Below are 19,793 nucleotides of genomic sequence, written 5' to 3'. Positions count from 1 at the left end.
GGACATATCTTTAAAAATCTTTTCAAAAGCCCATAGCAATGAATGGTCATATTATGATGGAAACATCCTCATTGTAGATTCCAATTTTTCTTGATCATAAGCTCAGGGTGTAGGGAGGGACCACAACAAGAGGTCAAAGTTTAACATACGGTCTGTATATGTAAAACTATATTTATGTAGGAAATGTCTATAAAATTTTCATCCTTTGGAATATAAAACATCCTTATAAAAATCAGATATAAGTTCAGGTTTGTTCAAATCATGACCCCCTATGGTTATGTGTGATAAAAAAAGGCGATCAAAGATTTACATAAGAGAAGTCCGGGGAAAAAATCTTATAAAACCTTCTGCTCAAGAACAGCAAAGGCATGATAAGTCATACACTGTATTAAAAACAAAACCACCCATTGATAGTGTGATTTGAATTTGTTACAATCTTGACACTCAGAGATAGGGTAGGTCCACAACGGGACAAATAAGTTTTTCTCAAAAGCAACAATGGGGGACTTATATTTTACATAATAATATATTGGAAAGAATGTTTAAAAATCCTCTTTTCAAGATCACAATAGCCATGATAAGTCATATCAATACGAAAGCGTCCTCAGATTTTGCAGATTCAAAATTGTTATAATCTGGAACCACAAGTTAGGGTCGGCCACAATGAGCCGTTATGGTTTTATTAAAGAAATTTTCAACACTGACCTGATTTATGCATTTTCTAAGCCAATGTGCTCAGGTGAGCAATGTGGCCTATTGGCCTCTTGTCGTTGAAAGTTTTTTTTTTCTGTCCATAGGAGCAAAACAAGTGAAAGCAAATAAAAATCTATCACAGTGTATATTAGAGCTCAATTAAATCATGTTTTAAAAAATATGAAAACTAAATTTGTAGAATATAAGCATTTTCTAAGATCAATATACTGTCAAAGGAATTCGTGTGGAACATAACTAACCTATGTATAATGTAGAAGTATATCTAAATACATGTAAATCTATTTTTCGTGAGTAGTTTAATTTCCTTTATTTAGGTATGAGGAGACCTACAAATTCATACAACATAATTTTAGATATATAACAACTCAGCACCCCCCCCCCAAAAAAAAATCTTCACAAAACAGTACGTGTTTGTCATTGTGTGAAAAATTGACTAAAAAACGAGTTTAAAGTATCAAATATACTAATATAATAAATAATGTTTGGAACAAGATAACTGCCTCCAGATAAGTACTTACCGCCTACCTTCAGACAAAGTGACCTTCACAAACGTAATGCTTGACTCTTTCAGATAATAATATCACGTTAAAATATCATCTAGACGGACCAAGGATGGGATTATTTTTGGTGTTTTCTATTCTTTTCGGCCTTTTTTCAGTAAGTATTAAAGTCAAACCTTTTTATATGTGAATATATTAATTAAAACAAACTTATATATAATCTTTTTGTTTTAAAGCACCAAATATCACAAAAAGGTTTAAAAGATGAATTAAGATTAAATTTTGAGTATTTTCAATTATGTGCCGACTTTGCAATATAATTATTTTCATTTAATTTTTTTCTATTTCTTTTTTCAGTACTCCTCGTCTGTTACAATCAATGAACAGACTGTCAATTTTTATGAGGACTGGTACAATGTAAGACTTTTTTCTTTATTTATTTCCCGATCATGACAAGGAGCACACGGCGGGTGTGACCGGTCTGCAGGGGATGCTCACTCCTCCATGGCACCTGACTACACCTCCTATGTTTTGGAGGTCCGTCTTTGCTCTGCTCCTATTTTGTATTGTTTTATGGATTCGATATTGAATACTGTTCGTTATCTCCATATCCTTTATTTCTTTCTGAAAACCAAGATAAAACATTTGGCGTGTTGCTCTAGATAGTCAATTAGAATATATGGTACTTAGAAAGGCCCGGACTTTGATTCAAAGAATTAATCCCTTCATCATATTAGATATTTTCTGCTACAGTGTAATTGTTCAAACTTTGTATTTCCCTTAAAAAATGTAGTGTATGTTTTTATCTTCCTTCGGTTTTAACATCATTGACTATAGTGGCATATAACAAATAAATATGGGCCTATTAATAATTTTTTTTTCGGTTTTGACAAGAATCAAAAGAAATGTAAATGCATATAGTTTAAATAGTTTAAATTTCTTCAACTGCATTAGGATAAATATTATTGGATAGTGGAAACAGTTGTATTAATACGAATACTTTTGTGCATTAAAATACCTGTAAAATATCAATTTTCTGTTCATTTTTGTTAAGCATTATCTGGTGTTAGTAGACGGAACTAGATGTTACTTTTGGCAAACCACTGGCCAAGATTCCGAGACACTGAAACTTCAATCTGGACAAAGGGCGTTAGAGGTAGGCTTATGTATACAATATGGTAATATCTGAAGTTAAACATGAACATTTTTACTAAATTAAAATCATTTTAAAGACATGTGCTTGTTTTTGCGATGTAATATTTTATCTCTATCTCTTATCAAGATTGGGAAAAAAGAGCGGTTTTGTAGAAAAGGGTCTGTATGACGGTGAATTTAATTTAATTTTTCAAAGCGGGTTTCTAATAAAAGATATTAAAAACTGATGTATAAGAAAACCCAGTATGATGAAAGATTCACAATCAACTGATCTGCTAAATTTACTTATTTTTTAACAATTATAATTTTAATGTTTACAGGCAATGCAAACATGTATGCTATATATCAATATTTTTTTAACAATTAAAATATTTACGAGTAGGATATGTCCAAAGGTTAGAAATAACTATACATGACGTTGTCATAAGCTTAGGCTTTTTCTTTCTTAATTTTAAATTATATTTTTTTTTTACTTCAAGTTTCTAAAATACAAAAATTTAGGATTTATTGATTTATTTTTCATTTTGTTTATGACGTCTTAAAATATTTCTAATAACCCACGATTGACGAATCATTTTTATGATTTTTAGCAACATATGATTGACCAATTACGAAAAGGTGTCCAGTTGACCCAATTCACGCCAAACAAAATGACCGTATCGTTTGTGATTGTCAACCGTTGTTCATCTGGGACGTCGTATATGGCAGCCAGTAAGATCATGTTTAATCTAAAACAATTTAAAATTTATATTTGACCTGATGATTTATTTTATTTCAAAGTTTTCTTTAACATAAATTAAAAACAATGTGTTTGTGGAAATATTCGTCAAACTAATTCTATTTCAAAATTTTTAAAATCATGTTATTGTGGTTCATGTAAAATGTAGATAACAAACAGTATTACCATCCTCAAAAGTTACATAAAACAATACAAATTAGGAGAAAAGCAAACGCTTGCCTCTGAAAACTTCAGAGGTTGGATCGAGTTCCACAGAATAGTAGCCAACAATTGTAAACCTGTCGCATCCTCCATTACATCAGAGATATCAATTTTCCTTCAAAGTACCGGTAGTCATTTTGTAAGTTCTATGGTCGATAAAATGGCCTTGTCAGCAAATACAATTTATCAATAAGCAAATGCTGACTGATTTTTTCATACTAAGTGTCAAGCCCTTATTTACACATTGAATTGTCGACGGATTTTTTCCGTTCTTTTCCGATCATGGCAAGAGCAAACTGCGGGTATGACCGGTTGGCAGGGGGTGCTCACCCCTCCATGACATCCTTAAGAGGTCCCTGTTTGCTCTGCTCCAAAATTTTGATTGTTTAGTGGACTTTTGAACTTGAATAATGCACGTTATCTCAATGTATTTCACTATATATCAGAAACAAATTGTTTTCAAAACTACACGAACACACCATTTTATCCCTTACCCTTAAAGTTTAAATTGCATCAAACAAGATTGAAATATGGTTTACGTTCCCTCTTTATTGTGGCACATGGAATGTTTAAGAAAGTTATGTACACACTAAAAGAATCTTTTTCTGATTCGAAACCGAGACCTGGAAATTTAGTCGTGTTCTTTATCGTTTAGTGTCAAAATCAGCTCGACGAAGATATTGTAGACAATTTCTTCTTTTAAATCGGAAACATTCTTTTTCATGAAGCATGTATTTACGTTTAGTAAGAAAAATGGTTTCTCTGAAAATGATAATGGGTGGGAACATCATTCTGTTTAGATGTTTTCTAAAAAGAAACAAGTAATGTTGACTTTCATAGAAAAAAATTGTTGAACGCGACCAAAAATAAGGTTCCAGTTTTTTTATGCATTCGAGTTATAAATTTTTTTCCTTTAAAAAACTGAAAACTTATTTTCTACTTCTAGGTTAAACAATTAAAACTGTTATTAAATTTACAAAATTTTATAAGTGGAACTCTCTAAAATTGTCTTATTTCTTTCTTTCTTACAGTACCGCCTTCAAACATACACCAAGGATAAAGAAAGTGATTCAATAAACAAAAACCAATATGTCATTTTGGAGTTATCCTTCCTTTGCTGCATTTCAACTCTCTCTCTCTCTCTCTCTCTCTCTCTCTCTCTCTCTCTCTTTCTCTCTCTCTCTCTCTGACAAGCCATAAAAGAATCAAAGAACAAAGAACAAAAATTAATTTAAAAAGATAAAAGATGTTATCTTATATAACTTATATAACAAAATAAGTTTTCAAACCCCTACCACAATGACTGTCTGAGTACGTCACATTTTTTTTTTATCTTAGCGTTTATCTTTCTTTGTTCATGTAGGCCAACAGATATCCCTTTGCTGTTTGGGGGAAAAGGTTCATACTCTCTGTCTATAGGGATTTTAAGATTTTTTTTTCATAGATAATTAAAATAAGAAAGTCGTGTATTCAAACACTTGCTTTGCAATCTATCGTGATAGCTTTACATTTATGAAAAAAAAAACAAAAAAAAAAACTGAAGTTTACTCTGAAAATCTCATTACGATTGGACACCAGTACTTTACAGAATAAAACTTGGTTTGTAAATGTAAATTTGAAACATGAATGTAAATATCTTTATCGTGTCTTTTTTATCCTTGAGAAAATAATTCATTCGATACAAGATTTTTTTTACTCATTATATTAGGTTGATCAATCTCATAGACAACGATGCGATCAAACCCAATAAGCAGTAATCTATATGTACTTGGTTCATTTACTCTGACAGTAATTCCATTTTTGTATAAGAAAAAAACCCCAACAACTATAAAAAAAAAAAACAACAACAAAATACAACTATTCTGACCAGACAGTCGACTGTTTCGAATATTTACTCGGTTATCAATACAGGTATGTTAATCTTGAGACTTTAAATTATAAGAAAACATGGCTATTTGCTGAAGTAACTATAAGTGATATATGCCATTAAAGATACAGCACCAACCAGATCCCACCTATTAGAAAGCAGTCCATGGAACTGTTTTCTGGGACTATTTGGGCATCAGGTTTGAAATGGTTGATAATGTGTTTTGAATTTTTAGATGACTTTGTCCTAATAATTGAATACATGTTGTAATTTTTCATATATTAATCACCATTTATGTTAATTTTGATGTATCTATATGTATATGGTTTTTCTAAGCAAGTACGAATTCGTTGATAAAATTATAGAAGTATGTCGTTAATGGATTTTGACTTTAACTTTTCAATCGTAAAACTTCCCTAACTTATGCAGCAATATACCTTCACCACCTGCATAAGGGGTTTATATATCTCAATTAATAAGGGAAGTTGACGATCGAAATGTTCAAGTCATCACGTTTATCATAAAGCTTGGTTGTTAGATTACCACTGACGTCTTCTTCAAGTACAATATCCAAATATGAAACAGGTGTGTCAGACTCTTTCAGTTCAAGATCACCGAGTTCTATCGCATCGACATAAGAATACAAATAACCATTATTATACCCCCCGCTTGAAAAGCGGGAGGGTATATAGTAATCGTTAATTCCGTCCGTCCGTCCGTCTGTTACGCTTTGGGGTACCCATCTCTTATCCGCAACTCCTCTCATACCACTGAATGAAAATTGATGAAACTTTCACAGAATCTTTATTACATATTGCCATTGTGCACCTCCTATTTTACTTTTTGATCCGACACATATTTTGGGTTTCCCGGCCACAGGAAAACATGGACTTTTTCACCAGTTATAACCATATGGGAGGCGGGGGGTATCATTTAGTGAGCTCATCGCTCACAGTACCTCTAGTTTAATTTAATTGACAATTAGTCGTCCATACATCTTAATATCTAGTTGAAGGCAGTCAATAAAGTACTTTATTGTATATAGCTAAATAATAGTCTATAATATAAGAAAATACCAAAAATCGAGAGAATTCAAGGGTTCAATTTCTTAGTGTTGTATTGAACGCTTACGTGAGTATGCCCGAAACATTCCGAACACGAACGTTCAATACTGAACGCCCCGTTGTAAACAACAAATGTCGTCTGGTCAACATTTCGGAGGCAGATTTATGATAGAAAGTGGCTTCTAGGTAAGAATTGATTTTTCACGCAAAATTAAAATTATTAATTCATAATTTAGTACGTAACGAGCCTCAATAATACCTGAATAAGCAGATCATACCGCTATTCTTATTAATTTGAGTTATTTAGTTGAAATTATTTACATAAATCGATGGGAGATGTCTTAGCTATATAATAAAGGATTTATTGAACTTTTATTGGTAAATATTGGCACTCGTTGGCTGTACAAATGCACGAGCTTGCGAACCCCTGCCAATATTCAACAATGTAAGTTCAATAATCCTATAATATTTCTACAATCAATAAACCCATATCTCAAATAAATTAAAAACAAATCTTAAAATCATATATAATTGTAGCTTTAATTCAAAAGTAACTAGGACATTATTGTATCTTCTGTTTCTTCATCAATAAATTGCATTGTAAAAAGTCATTCTAACTCTACGCGCAAGTACTTTGAAGCTAGTGTTTGAAGAAAACTTTTAAATTTTGACAATATTCATAAAGCTTTTGCAGACAAGGACTTCCAAGAATCTGTCTGAATTCTGATGAATACTAATCATTTTCTATTATTAGCCGATCTGTTGATATATTTTTATGAAGAAGAGTTCATTCCCGAACGTCTACATGAAAAAAGGAATCTTTTGCTGTGGTCTTCAATTTGACATTAGATATATCAAGGATGTTTTATCCATTGACAAGAGTTACTTTCAGGTCGATTTGTTATGCCCCAGTGAACTCGAAATATAACTTAAAACATAACGGAGTATGCCATGTATTAGTATTTTAATGATCTTTTACAAGAATGACCACCTTTCAACTGAGCTATGTGACATACGAGATGACCATTTTTTAGCGTAAAAAATTTTATAGAGAAACATTTAAATTTATTTGCAATAAGATATTTATGTCATGTTCTGTATATTTTCACGTTTACTGCCTTCTATGTTATTTTTAAATAAGTTGATATCAAAGAACATCAGTAACCTCTGTCGAGTAAACCTCTCGTTAATTCGGTATTAAGATAATGGAAGGACTACTGTGCAACTACCTTTCGATCTTTTTCTGATGGAAATGCTACAACCTTATTTTGAAAACGGTTTACTCTGTTTATTAGGTTAATATTGAACAGGTTAATACTTAATCAAACAGTAGGGTGTTAGGGCTTTTAGTTCCTTTTAATAAATGTAATTTATGCGCGTCAACTAGAAAATGTATACAGAATTTTACTTATCCAAATGAATCAATACAATTCCCCCTGTGCTGTTATTTAACCGACATGTGACTTATAAGTAAAACAAAAAGAAATTTACATGTATTTAAAAAAAAACAATTGGAAGCATTCGTTAATGTTATGTTCTGTTCACAATTCATAGTGTTATCAAAACCAACAAAATTAATCACTGTCATTTATCATCAAACATTTTATTTCAGAAACAATGGAGGCTGCATAAATGCTTTTTATTACAATCGTTTAACACAAAAAGTTGACGAACAATTAGTGTAACGTGTAAATCTTTGTGTAATTAAGTAATTTGATTTGGATTTTATACAGTATGTACATCTTAAGAGTTCATCTACTATTTTGTCATTTAACTTTATCATGTTTATTGATACATACGATATATGTTGGTTATTACTTTTTCCTTTCAAAAAGCATATTTAGGCTTTAAACAAGGCATGTACAGAGATTTGAACATGTCATATAATTCGAATTCCACAGATATCATATGTATATGTCTTTCCTAATAGCGAATTGGGTCAAACAATAGGGTGTTAGGGCTTTTAGTTCTTTTTAATTAGTGTGATTAATGAGCGTCAACTAAAAAAATGTATACAGTATTTTACTTATCCAAATGAATCAATACAATTTCCTCTGTGCTGTTTTTCAAAGAAAACGTTACTAATAAGTAACATGAGAAGAAATTCACATGTATTTAAAAAAAACAATTGGAAGCTCTGGTTAGGAAAAAAAATTATTTTGCTCTGGAGACAGGTTACATAATATATTTGCACTCATCATTCCATCAACTCAAACTTTAATTGCTGATGCCCTACATTTTGGACTCTATGTGGCATAATGTCATGGTAGGCAATTTAAATCTCTGCACACTCTACTATATATGCTGATGTCCTACATTCTAGACTTCACACGTGAGTAGTGTCTACATAACTTTTATAATGACTCTTTTTTGCTTAAAAAGGAAAGCAAAATTATCTTACAAATACAAAACAATAAAATATTATTACTAACACTTCATTTTAATTCTATATTACTACGAGGGGGTATCAAAAAGTTCGTGGACTAGCGCCGTAAAATAAAAACCGCTTTAGGTACATCAATAAATTTCAAAATATCTAGTAAGCATCATCTTTTCTATCTATAGAATAAACCACAAATCATAAATTTCATTTTTTAATAAATTAGTAATGTATTTGTAAGCAATGGTATGTCCAGGCGGCGCAACCTCAAAAACGACGTTTTTTCGACCTAAGTGTAACTGAGAAAAACTATTTCGATATAAACAGTTGAAATCCAGATATCACTTTATTTCAGATATGTGTTGGGGCATTATTGTTCCATAAAATATCGAATTTTTATCTCATTCCCGAAGTTCTTTGAAATTTTATCGTAAATTTTACATGGAGTATCCAAACAAATATTGCCTTGAAAATGACGTCAAAAGGGGGGAGGGGTTTCCTTTTCCAACATTCTATAAAGTTTTGCCCTAAAAAAAATGATATAGATCTAGGAAATGTTTAAACTGACTACAGAGAAATAATATGCACCCAGAGTACTTGTTTTTTAATGCAAAAATAGATTCAGAGAGAAAAGGAAAGCATAGTTAATGTCGATTTGTTGTCAAGGTGTGAAAAATCAATCATGTCAAAAATGACGTTAATCATGTGTTGTATTTATTGAAGTCCAAAAAGCAAAATATGCTGGAACAATCAAGCGAGAATCTCTCCCATTGTATAAATTCATTTGCAATGTTATATGCATTGAAAGCCGCTGTTCATGACGTTATATTTGCATATCCACTGCCTTCTCCCACTATGAACACGTGGTCATCAATTGCATTAATAGGACTATAGACGCAACTGCTTCTGCTATGAATACAATTGCTATTCACACTCGTGTAGCACAAGCTCTACTACACTTATATAAAGTGTTGAGAAGTATATATATGAAATGTTTTGCAAAAGGAATAAATATAAGTTTTTAATAATATTCTTTGGAAAAAAAGAAATTCAAAATAACTTAAAATTGCTGACTTACATCTTTAAAAATTTTATTTTGGTCAATGTTTTTAATTGTATAATAAAACGTTTTAAAAGTTGAAAAGAACTGCCATATTTTTATTTTTTCTTATCATATTTTCGCATAATTCTACAAAGAACCCTTCACACTTGGGCATTTTAACATTTAAAAAAGCAACATTTCTTTAATTGTATACTCGATTCTCATTATATCGCGGGTTTCATTGTATCGCGGTATATTGAAAAAAATTGGATACATAGCCTATATTCTTTTTGTTGATGGACAATCTGCATGTTGTCTGAATGTTTACTTTTTTGATGATTAAAAAGTTTGGAACATCCGTTTGGAAAAAAAATTCAAACAAAACGTAATTTTTTACAGATTTGCAGTCCCGTTTTTATTTTATTAGACCATTAAATTTATAACCTAGTACAAAATATTTAAAAAGTTCATATTTTAAAAGTCTTTAGTCAGAACAACTGTTAATTTTTCATGCAGAATTACATCGTAAATTCAAAAATCAAAATAGATTGAGGTCCATATCATGTACAAGTGTCCATATTTACCCATACCGCGATACAAAGAGACTCTCCAATTTAGGAGGTAAATTAGACTTCCTGTTTTAAAAACAGACCACAAATTAAACGATGCAAGCTTGGAAAATAATTTTACACTAAATTGTTAGGCCAAAGTTAGAATTATAAATATCATTTGATATAAGTTAAAGTAAAAATGTGAAATTAAACTTTTAATGCAAAAAGAATTAAGTACCGCGATATAATGAGACACCAGTATATATCTATTTCAAGAAGGATTTCCGCTCTAAGAATAAATTTAAGCACTAAAAAAAATCATAATAGAGCATTCTGGAGTTATAATCTGTATTAAAGCTTTGTCTTTTTTCATCATAGTGTTAAATTATTAATTTTTGTCATAGGGTTTCAATAATGTTGATCGATGACGTCACAACTGCACAAAAACAAAAATTAAGAGAATGTGACGATGGCGCAGTTGTATCCAGATAACTGTGTTTAAAAGGCAAATACTTTATAAATCGTTTGTGATTTTTAAGAAAAAAGGTACAATGATCGGGTATACTGATTTTATAGCTGCGAGTTTTTATTTACTGAAGGCAACAAGACGCAACCTTATGTAAGCCAGGATTTCCTCTGATATTCTTTACAACATCAAAAAATGCAAATATAAGTAATAAACAACGATTATTCAGTGAACATGGCATTATGAATAGCAATAGCTCTGCTGGCATATTTTCCATGATGCGCTAGCGCGCATCATGGAATATGCCAGCATAGCAATTGCTATTCATAACGCCATGTTCACTGAATAACGTTGTTTATTTCTTAAGTAAAGTCATATAAACAAGACTGATTGAAGTCCTTACTCCAGGGAATCTCATCAAAATAAATGTATGAGATAGAAGAAGCAGACATTGAAAAACAATGACGTTGTCGGACGTCATGTAACGAAACAGCGACGGCGCCGGGTGATGAAATAATATCGTTTTTATTTTATAATAACTTGGGAAAAAATGAACGTATCAAGCTTAAATTTTTAATATTTCTATATTTTTTATTGTTTTATGTTCCTTAAAAATTTTGTAAGCTCAGACTACATAATACTATTTTTATAGCATCAGTCCACGAACTCTTTGATAACCCCTCGTATATGATTTAATTTATTGTTTAAACTCTTAACAAAAACATTAACCTAAACATTACAAAATCAACAACACAAAGAACAATTCTGAAAAGAAAGTTGAGATATACACGTTTCATTGTTTGTTTCAAAAACATGTTGAGAAACAAAAATTAGAAAATCTAGAAAATTAAAGTAAATTATTTATTATGTATAGACGTATAAATTTCATTTTTTTTAATGGAGTATATATTCATATTTCAGAATTTTTATTAAACACCAACTGTCTTCTAAAACGTAGAAATTTTATGCTCATGGTTAAAAAGATGTTAGTGATATCATTTGATTCAGGTCTTTAATGTCTTGCTCATTACTTCTTTTTTCTAGAAAAAAAATTATTTTCTGTAAAAATTATCCTTTTTTACTTCTTTTTATTGGTCGTCGATGGTACTGAAATTAATTGTATGCATGTAAATGAATATTTTCAAAGAAAAAAAACCTAGAATATAGTTAAAATACGGATATAATACAAGTTGCTATCCAACTGTTATGAACAAGTAGAATCATTTTAATCATGTTAAAATTTATGACAAATTTCACAAAATTAAGGTTTCCTATGATCAGAGAGTCTGCCACAGCTATAACCCAAATTCAACTGAACAAGGTTAATGTTATCATGATCATGGAAGGATAAATTGAACCTCACCACGTGGGTTGTTGTTCACTGAATTCAACTTTTTTAGATATAGGGTCTCCCATTATTTGTAGTTGGATATGATTTATATTCAAAGAGTTGTAATTTTTTTAACCTTAGGCTTTGGCGAGGGGAAAAACAAACAATGAGTTGGATAAAAGTCATATAAAATGCTATTCATCTATTATGAACAAGTAGAATCATTTTAATCATGTTAAAATTTATGACAAATTTCCAAAATTTAAGGTTTTAATGTAGAGAGTCTGCCACTTTACTTTTCCCAAATTCAACAACAAGGTTACTGTTATCATGATCATGGAAGATATAAAAAAATATATCCAATGTGCCATATCAAGGGTATAAAGGGGTATACATTGGATAAAAAAAAATTTCTAAATGTATAAATTTGCTGTGACGACTATTTAGGAGCTTTATATTCTTGACCACTTCGAAAATCTACCTGGTTAAAAGCACCGATGAAGCTAAATTAATTAATTACCTTTCAAAAATATTCAATCTATTAATTTTCCACATCTTTATTTTATTTATTTATTTATTTGGAAGATGAACTGAATTTACATTTTTTTTACATTGTATTTGATAAGAAGGGATTTTTTTTAACTATATGTAACTCACAAATAAGAATTGGATGATTTTTTTTAAAATCAGAATTTTAAAAGTACAATTTTCAGGATAGTAAAATTTAAAAACATATTAATTATAATGTAATAAACACCAATAATGACGTTAAAGGATAAGCGTAACAAATTTTCAAGGAAGGGTCAGTCCTTTCTACATGTTCGGGAAATACCCTTAACGTGCATAGCCTTGCCTCCGGGGTCAGGGCATCTAAAGGATGACTTTGATTACCTCGGCGCATCTTAACGACTGTCATTATTTTTGGGTTTTGTGGTTCAAGGTCTGAACGTCACACGTCACAAGAAAAGCATCTCTTACATGCCTAAAAATCAAAGAAAATAATGAGTTCATTATAATTTCATAAAGACTGTCAACAACGTTTGACCGCATAAATAAACAAAATCCAGGCGGTGCTGGGAAGGTTAATATTATTTGCATGAAATTAAGATTAACGTCAAAAGCTTATAAATGATTGCTAAACATATCAATGATCAAATGTTTTTTTTTCGATCCCTATTGTGGAAAAGGATTGACCCGAAAAGGAACAGGGAGAAATAATAGAAATAACTACATATTTTTTTCAAATCTTTTAAGAAAATTCTTAAGTTTTTAATGGTGACAATAGAAAAATAGGATGACATAAATTACTTAAATTCTTCTTTAATGATAATCTTTTCTTTTATTTCCTGATTTTCAAAAATATGAAAGATTAAAATTGCATAATACGATGAGATATTTAAAGGAAAAAATCCGTCCTTTTCGTATGTTTTTATCTAAAAATTAACATAAACTATTAAAAACCTCGGTTTTTCGTGGACGAAAAGCTAAGTAGTTGTCATTTAAAGATGTGACACTCATTAGTACACGAAGTTATATTCATAATGAGTTTGACCCAAAACATTAGTCTAATTAATATCCTTCATCAGTTTGTATCTTCACAGTGTAACCCTGTCCATTGTACAATAATCCTAAAAGTCACCCAAATAAAGGAAACTATCCTTCATAATGAACACTGAAATATGAGTCATGTCAGTTCGCTAATGTCTTCTAGGGATAACAAATCAATTAAAATGTGTAAACACCTCATAATCGTATTATTAACTCGTGATTAGGGCACTTACATACATATATATTCGAATATATACAAAGTATGCGGATGAAAAAGAATAGATATTACTCTCTTCTTGCATTCTATGTGCGTGTATGTATGAGATGAGATTAATGTCATCAAAAATGAATGGCATTCTTTTCCAAATTACAGTTTAATAATCTCATGTTTCCAGTCATGAAAACAATTGGAATGTATCCAATTGAAACAACTGGAAAATATCCGTTAAAATAAAGGAGTTGTGTTAATGTCAATAGTCCCTCAATTTTTAAATACTGTATCATCCCTTATATTTTTCAAATAATCTTTCTTTTTTATCAGAGAAAGCGAATATAAACTTCTTTGGTCATCACTGTCAGAAATCCATCACAACAATTTCGCTAGATATTAAACAACCCAAAAACAAGTTTTTCATAAATATATTTCAACAAAAGTAAAAATAGTTCACGATTGAAAAATTGTAGCCATCATGCACGCTTATCAAAAAGAGTTGTTATTAGGTTGCCATTAACGACTTCTTCTAGAAACAATACCCAAATTTGAAAAAGATTTTTCAGACTTTGGGGTACCCGTTATCTCTTTTATTTTAAACTCACTGGTATATGTCGAGTCGTAATAGATTAGAAATAAAAGATATCACAAAGTCGGAATAATCTGTTTTACTGGAAAAAGAAGTTTATGATAACCTAACAACAAAACTTTATAATAAACGTGATGACGTCACTTTAACTGTTCCACTGTCAACTTCCCTTACTTTTGGAGCAATATACCCTTATCACCCTTATTGGGTTATATCTCCCAGGGCAGTTGATTCGATACGCAAAAGCATGCTTTGATTACAAACAATTTTTGAAACTATGAATGCTAATAAATAAGAATATCAACTGTACAGTTCAAGGTCTTCATTTCAAAAACACTATGATCGATACAATGACTTTGTTAGAAAAATACAGTCTATCATATGGTCAAATGCTGACGGACGTTTTTCGTTCTCAATATTATGTCATTATTTAATCACTAAATTGACTATATATGTTCGCCGCTTTCCTAATCAATCAAGACAGGAAGTACACGGCGGGTGTGAACAAGTTGACAGAGGATGGTAACTCCTCACTGGTACCTGATCCCACCTCTTTTTCAAGGTACGTGTTTGCTCTGCTCCCGATATTTATTTTGATTCAATGAATTTTAACTTTGCTTATGGTTCGTAATTTCTATATTTTATGCCTTTTCACTTAAGAAAGAAATCCTACTCAACCGTGGACTACGTATTTTCCTATACGCATATGAATTTCGTAGGTATTGGTAGATAACTTACCTGGCATTACAGACGATTTGTATGAGTGAAATGACGAAAATGTTGTTTATAAACTTGTGTAATGTTCAGAATATTTTAAACATAAAAAAATTACAACTTTAAAGAATATTTTTTTCTTTGGGAGAGGGTATGATACTTATAATAATTGGCATATTTTTGTCTCCTTGATATTCGGAGGGAAGGAGAAAGAGGAGAACAAGTGATAATTTCATTCATAACTGAAAAAGGGACTGACAAATTTCTTTAAAACTTTGAAATACAGGATGGAGTGTTAAGCAGTCTCGTTTAAAGTCATCATTTCGTAAGCTCTATGGTCGACCTTGTCATCAAATACAGTTTATCATTGAGTCAAATTCTGACTTTCATACTAATTGCTAGACCATTATTTAAACAACTGGGATTTTTCCGTAATATCTCGATCATGAGAAGGAGCATAATCCTCCACGGCACCTGATCCCATCTTTGATGTTGTGGAGATCTGTGCTTGCCCTGCTCCTATATGTATGTTTAATATACTTTTGAGCTCGAATACTATTCGTTATCTCCTAATATTTCATTCACTACTGATTATTTGAAATCTAGAATAGAAAATGAATCAATTCATTAAAAAAATAATTTGAAGGTCAGGAAATGCAAATATATAATCTAAAATAAGAAAATCTAACATAAAAGACAGACAGATAATAATTTAAATTTATGAACGTACATATCATTCAATTTAAATTACTAGTTCTTTTCACTTCAAGCGAGAGAAGGTCAGCATTAACATGAAAACAAATGTCAACTTAAAGATATTTTCAGTAATTAGGATGTTCCAGTATTTTAATTAATACTTATCAAAAATTAAAAGCAGAGACATTAAAATCCAAATTGATTTTTAGTTTCAAAACAAATCATATAAGAAGAATTTTTTATACTTTACAAGCATTCCGAGAGCATTGTAGAAGCAAACATGTCCCCTACCGTGATCCCCTTTTCTCTTCATGATATCATTTTTAAATACTGTATCTTGGATATGAAAATTCGGAATTTCGGTAATAACATATTTATAAATGAATATCTTGGAATTATGTCGATCTGCCTTACAAAGACAGCGTGTTTGAATGACATTATACAGACTTGCATGCTTTGATCATAATAGCTCATTTTACATGATTTAAACAAAATTAGTTTGTCACTGTAAAGCTACACAGTAAGTTTCAAATCAATAATTTTTAACTTGGCAATCTCATTTGAAACCATTCTCTACCATCTACTAATAAATTCACTGTCTGAATAACGAACAACAACTCTGCGTTCGAGATTAATTGAGTGCAACACGAGCTAGATCGTCGTAATAATTAAAAACAAAATAAAAATGCAATTATTTTGTCAAACATCAATGAAGCGAAACCAAATTCAAACATGATCTATAACTCATCAAGAAACACTCACATACTAGAAATCAGCTAAATATCTGCAATCGTTTAGGAAAAAAGTGTGGAAAACCAAGTAGGCCAGATTGAAAAACAGACAGAGGGACAGACAGACGGATGGACGGACTCAAAGGACTCAAAGAAAACCTGTAGTCCCCTCCGGTTTCATCTGTAGGGGACTAAAATGAAAATGTTACTTTACGATGAATCCCCATTGCGTGTATTTATTAATACACAAGGAAAACTAAAAAATGCAACAAATACACTCAGCAAGAGTCACCCTCCACTCCTACACTGATAGAGAGAGGAGAGAGAGAGAAAAAAAAAGAAAAAGATTAGTTGGGTACTTGAATACTTTTATATAGGTTACTGGTTAATGTTTTTGACATAATTAACATACATGTTATAAGAATACTCACAGGAATTTATTATCGTAAAAAAAACTTCACCAAATAAAAGTATGATATTCAGTACATCAAACATAAGAAAAAATTGCAACATCGAAAATGCAGAAATTACTTAAACTGTCATTTATTTAAACTAAAGTTTGATATATCGGAAGCTTACGTAGCACCTGCTAAAGAGACAGGTGAAACCTGACTGCATGGGGAAAAATGAAATATATCATGAACGTTAAATTGTAAGAAAAAATAATGATATTTCTGGAGAACATCATAATGCAATCTTAATTACCATATGAAATGTAAAAAATGAAAAATTATAGAATACGAAATTAAGCAGGAAATCATTGAAAACAGGAATATCCTTTTTCTTAAATTATAATTATGGGAAATGCAAGTATTTAGAAATTTTAAAAAGGTGAGGAATTTTCATGACTTTTTTTTCTTAATTTCTTATCCGTTCATTTAAAATAAATTGCAAATTAAATATGATATACAATGGTTAAATTATATGAGTGATTCATATTTTCATCCGAGACGATTGCTAAAAAACTAATCTGGATGAAAATCAGTCGTCAATCTGTTTTTAAAATGTAAATAAAATTTATTTTAATTCCAACTTGATATCTCATGGGTTTGACAATTTTTATCAAAACATTGCACAAAATATTAAGGATGAATTCGATTTTCTTTACCCTTCTATGTTATTATTAAGGAATATTAAAAAATCGCTTATTTACTTGATAGTGTTCTAGCTTCTGAAGCAAAGGGACGAGGACAATATATCCCTATATATTTTATATGAAAAGTTTGTACATGTACATCAAAAAGACTGTCAAAACTTTCTCTCTTAAATGTATTTACTGGAGTCAGATAAATATTCAAATAGTCAAGCGTGCCTTTGTGGTAAAGATTCATGTTGGTTCAAAACATGACTCCTGACCATGATAACCATCCTTATTATTCTATACAAATATTTTTCACTTCAAATTCTATCTTTCAACTTCAAATTCATTAAATCAACTTCTAGTACAGTGCAACTTTGAAAAAAAAAAATTAAAAACTACGCGGTGAAACTCATTTTATTCATTTTATATCAACTTCTAGTACAGTGTACATATTATTTACAATGTATTTCATATGAAAAATCCAAAAAGTACAAAGAATTCAGTTTTAATTACATTTTTAACATGCAGTTATAGCATGGCCGAAGTTGTTATTTTCATTTTTTTTTTTACCTAAGTTTGTTTGTATCATCTGTCCTTAACACGTTTACTCTGCATTTCTACGTGAAATTTTCAAAATTTTCAAAATAGTAGAAGGAAAATAGATGTAACTTAAATGTGTGCATCAGAAACGTGCCTACGCAAGAATATCCATCATAACCCTCATACTTGTATTACAAAATATACGAAATTTATTCCTTATTAGGAAATCAGACCCATATTTAATTCCCTCGATATTGCTCATAAATTGACCATTCATAAGATCGATGCCCGATAAAATATTTGGGACTTTTGACTTTTGTTATATATCGGTGGGGTAGTTCTGATGTTTATTATATCCTCTAAATTGGCTCTTTACCCCAACTACTGAAACTAGCCGCTTTTTGTGTAAATATCCTTTAGTTATCATATAGCTTTTTGGTGCCTTCTTTATAGATAATTATTATATGATGCAGTTTTGTGGATATACAGTATATATATATTTCTTTTTCTGTTATTTTAGTTTAATTAGTTAGTTTAGTTAAGTTTAGTTTATGAATTGTTGTATTTTATGTGTGATATGATTAACTGATTACAAAGATTTATTTAAATAGACAAATTATGTTTTTGTATATAATACTGTAACATTACTTATATAATTTGCACGTACTTACATTGCGAAATCCATTTTTGTTTTACAAGAATTGTAGTTTTCAAAGATTGTATGGGTTATGGATTTTATTTGATCAGAATATTAACATAATATGATCAATAAACATTTTTCAACGTACATGTGAGTTTTTTTTCTAATTCTAAGGTAGAGTATGGAAAAATGAGGCATAAAATCCTTTACGACTTTTGACTTGACCTTTGTTAAACATTTTAAAGAAAACTGTACCATTTTTACTCCGCACTTTTGTCCTATTAAAGCTGGAATTCAGTGTCTACAATTTATATCATGTTCATAGATATTTTTGATAAAGTTAAGCTTATAAACCCTGTCAACTATAGAAAGTGACTATTGAACTGCCTTGAGAAAAAAATGATTTTGTTCAACATCATTAATCATAGTATATATGGATATAACGAATTTTATTCGATTTCAAAAGTCCATTAAACAATGCAAATCAGGAGCAGAGCAAACAAGGACCTCGAAAACATCAAAGGACGAATCAGGTGTGATGGTGGAGTGAACATCCCCTGCCGACTAGTCATATCTGCTGTGATCTTCTTATCATAATCGGATAATAAATAAAAAATCGGTCGACAGTTAAGTTTGTAAATAATGGTCTAACAATTAGTATGAAAACGTCGGTCAGCAATTTACTTAATGAAAGATTGTAATTGCTGACGAGATCATTGTATTAACCTTAGCACTTACAAATGATGACTTTAAAAGAGACTGATGGTATTCTTGTTTCATGGACTTGTTTGTAATTAATAATCTCATTTAAGAAATTGTTCATATGTAGAGCATATCTTGAGTATCGAATCAAGTGAGAGATATATACCCAGTATACGCATGGGACTAAGGTATATTGCTGCATAAGTAAGGGAGGTTAACCTTTGAAAAAAGGCAGATCCCGTTTATCATAAAACTTTATTACGTAACCATTATCGTCTTTTTTTAAGTAATATATTACTTAAGGACAGAAGCAAAAGTGGATAAACTTGAAA

The 19,793-nt window shown here is 30.5% G+C and overlaps 1 protein-coding gene across 1 annotated transcript; it reads left to right on the top strand.

Moving 5' to 3' along the window:
- The first annotated feature begins 1,240 nt into the window (after nt 1–1,240).
- On the top strand, nt 1,241–4,393 carry LOC134253600 (uncharacterized). The gene is made up of 5 exons (XM_062736156.1): nt 1,241–1,371; nt 1,572–1,631; nt 2,269–2,370; nt 2,960–3,080; nt 4,341–4,393. Exons 1-5 carry the CDS (start codon nt 1,327–1,329, stop codon nt 4,367–4,369), a joined length of 357 nt encoding a protein of 118 aa, XP_062592140.1. The 5' UTR covers nt 1,241–1,326; the 3' UTR covers nt 4,370–4,393.
- Nucleotides 4,394–19,793: the final 15,400 nt, after the last annotated feature.

The sequence above is a fragment of the Saccostrea cucullata genome, unplaced genomic scaffold (genome assembly GCF_032062105.1).
Source record: "Saccostrea cucullata isolate Sc308-1 unplaced genomic scaffold, CSIRO_AGI_Scuc_v1 ctg110, whole genome shotgun sequence".
NCBI lineage: Eukaryota > Metazoa > Mollusca > Bivalvia > Ostreida > Ostreidae > Saccostrea > Saccostrea cuccullata.
Note: the sequence above shows the minus strand (reverse complement) of the source record. Positions and strands in the feature narration are given on the sequence as shown.

What these genes read in the sequence shown, in the direction of transcription:
- LOC134253600 (XM_062736156.1), top strand. Translation starts at nt 1,327, where the DNA reads ATGGGATTATTTTTGGTGTTTTCTATTCTTTTCGGCCTTTTTTCA. An exon ending in TTCTTTTCGGCCTTTTTTCA is followed by an intron (nt 1,372 to 1,571) that starts GTAAGTATTAAA and finishes TTCTTTTTTCAG; the next exon opens with TACTCCTCGTCTGTTACAAT. An exon ending in GACGTCGTATATGGCAGCCA is followed by an intron (nt 3,081 to 4,340) that starts GTAAGATCATGT and finishes TCTTTCTTACAG; the next exon opens with TACCGCCTTCAAACATACAC.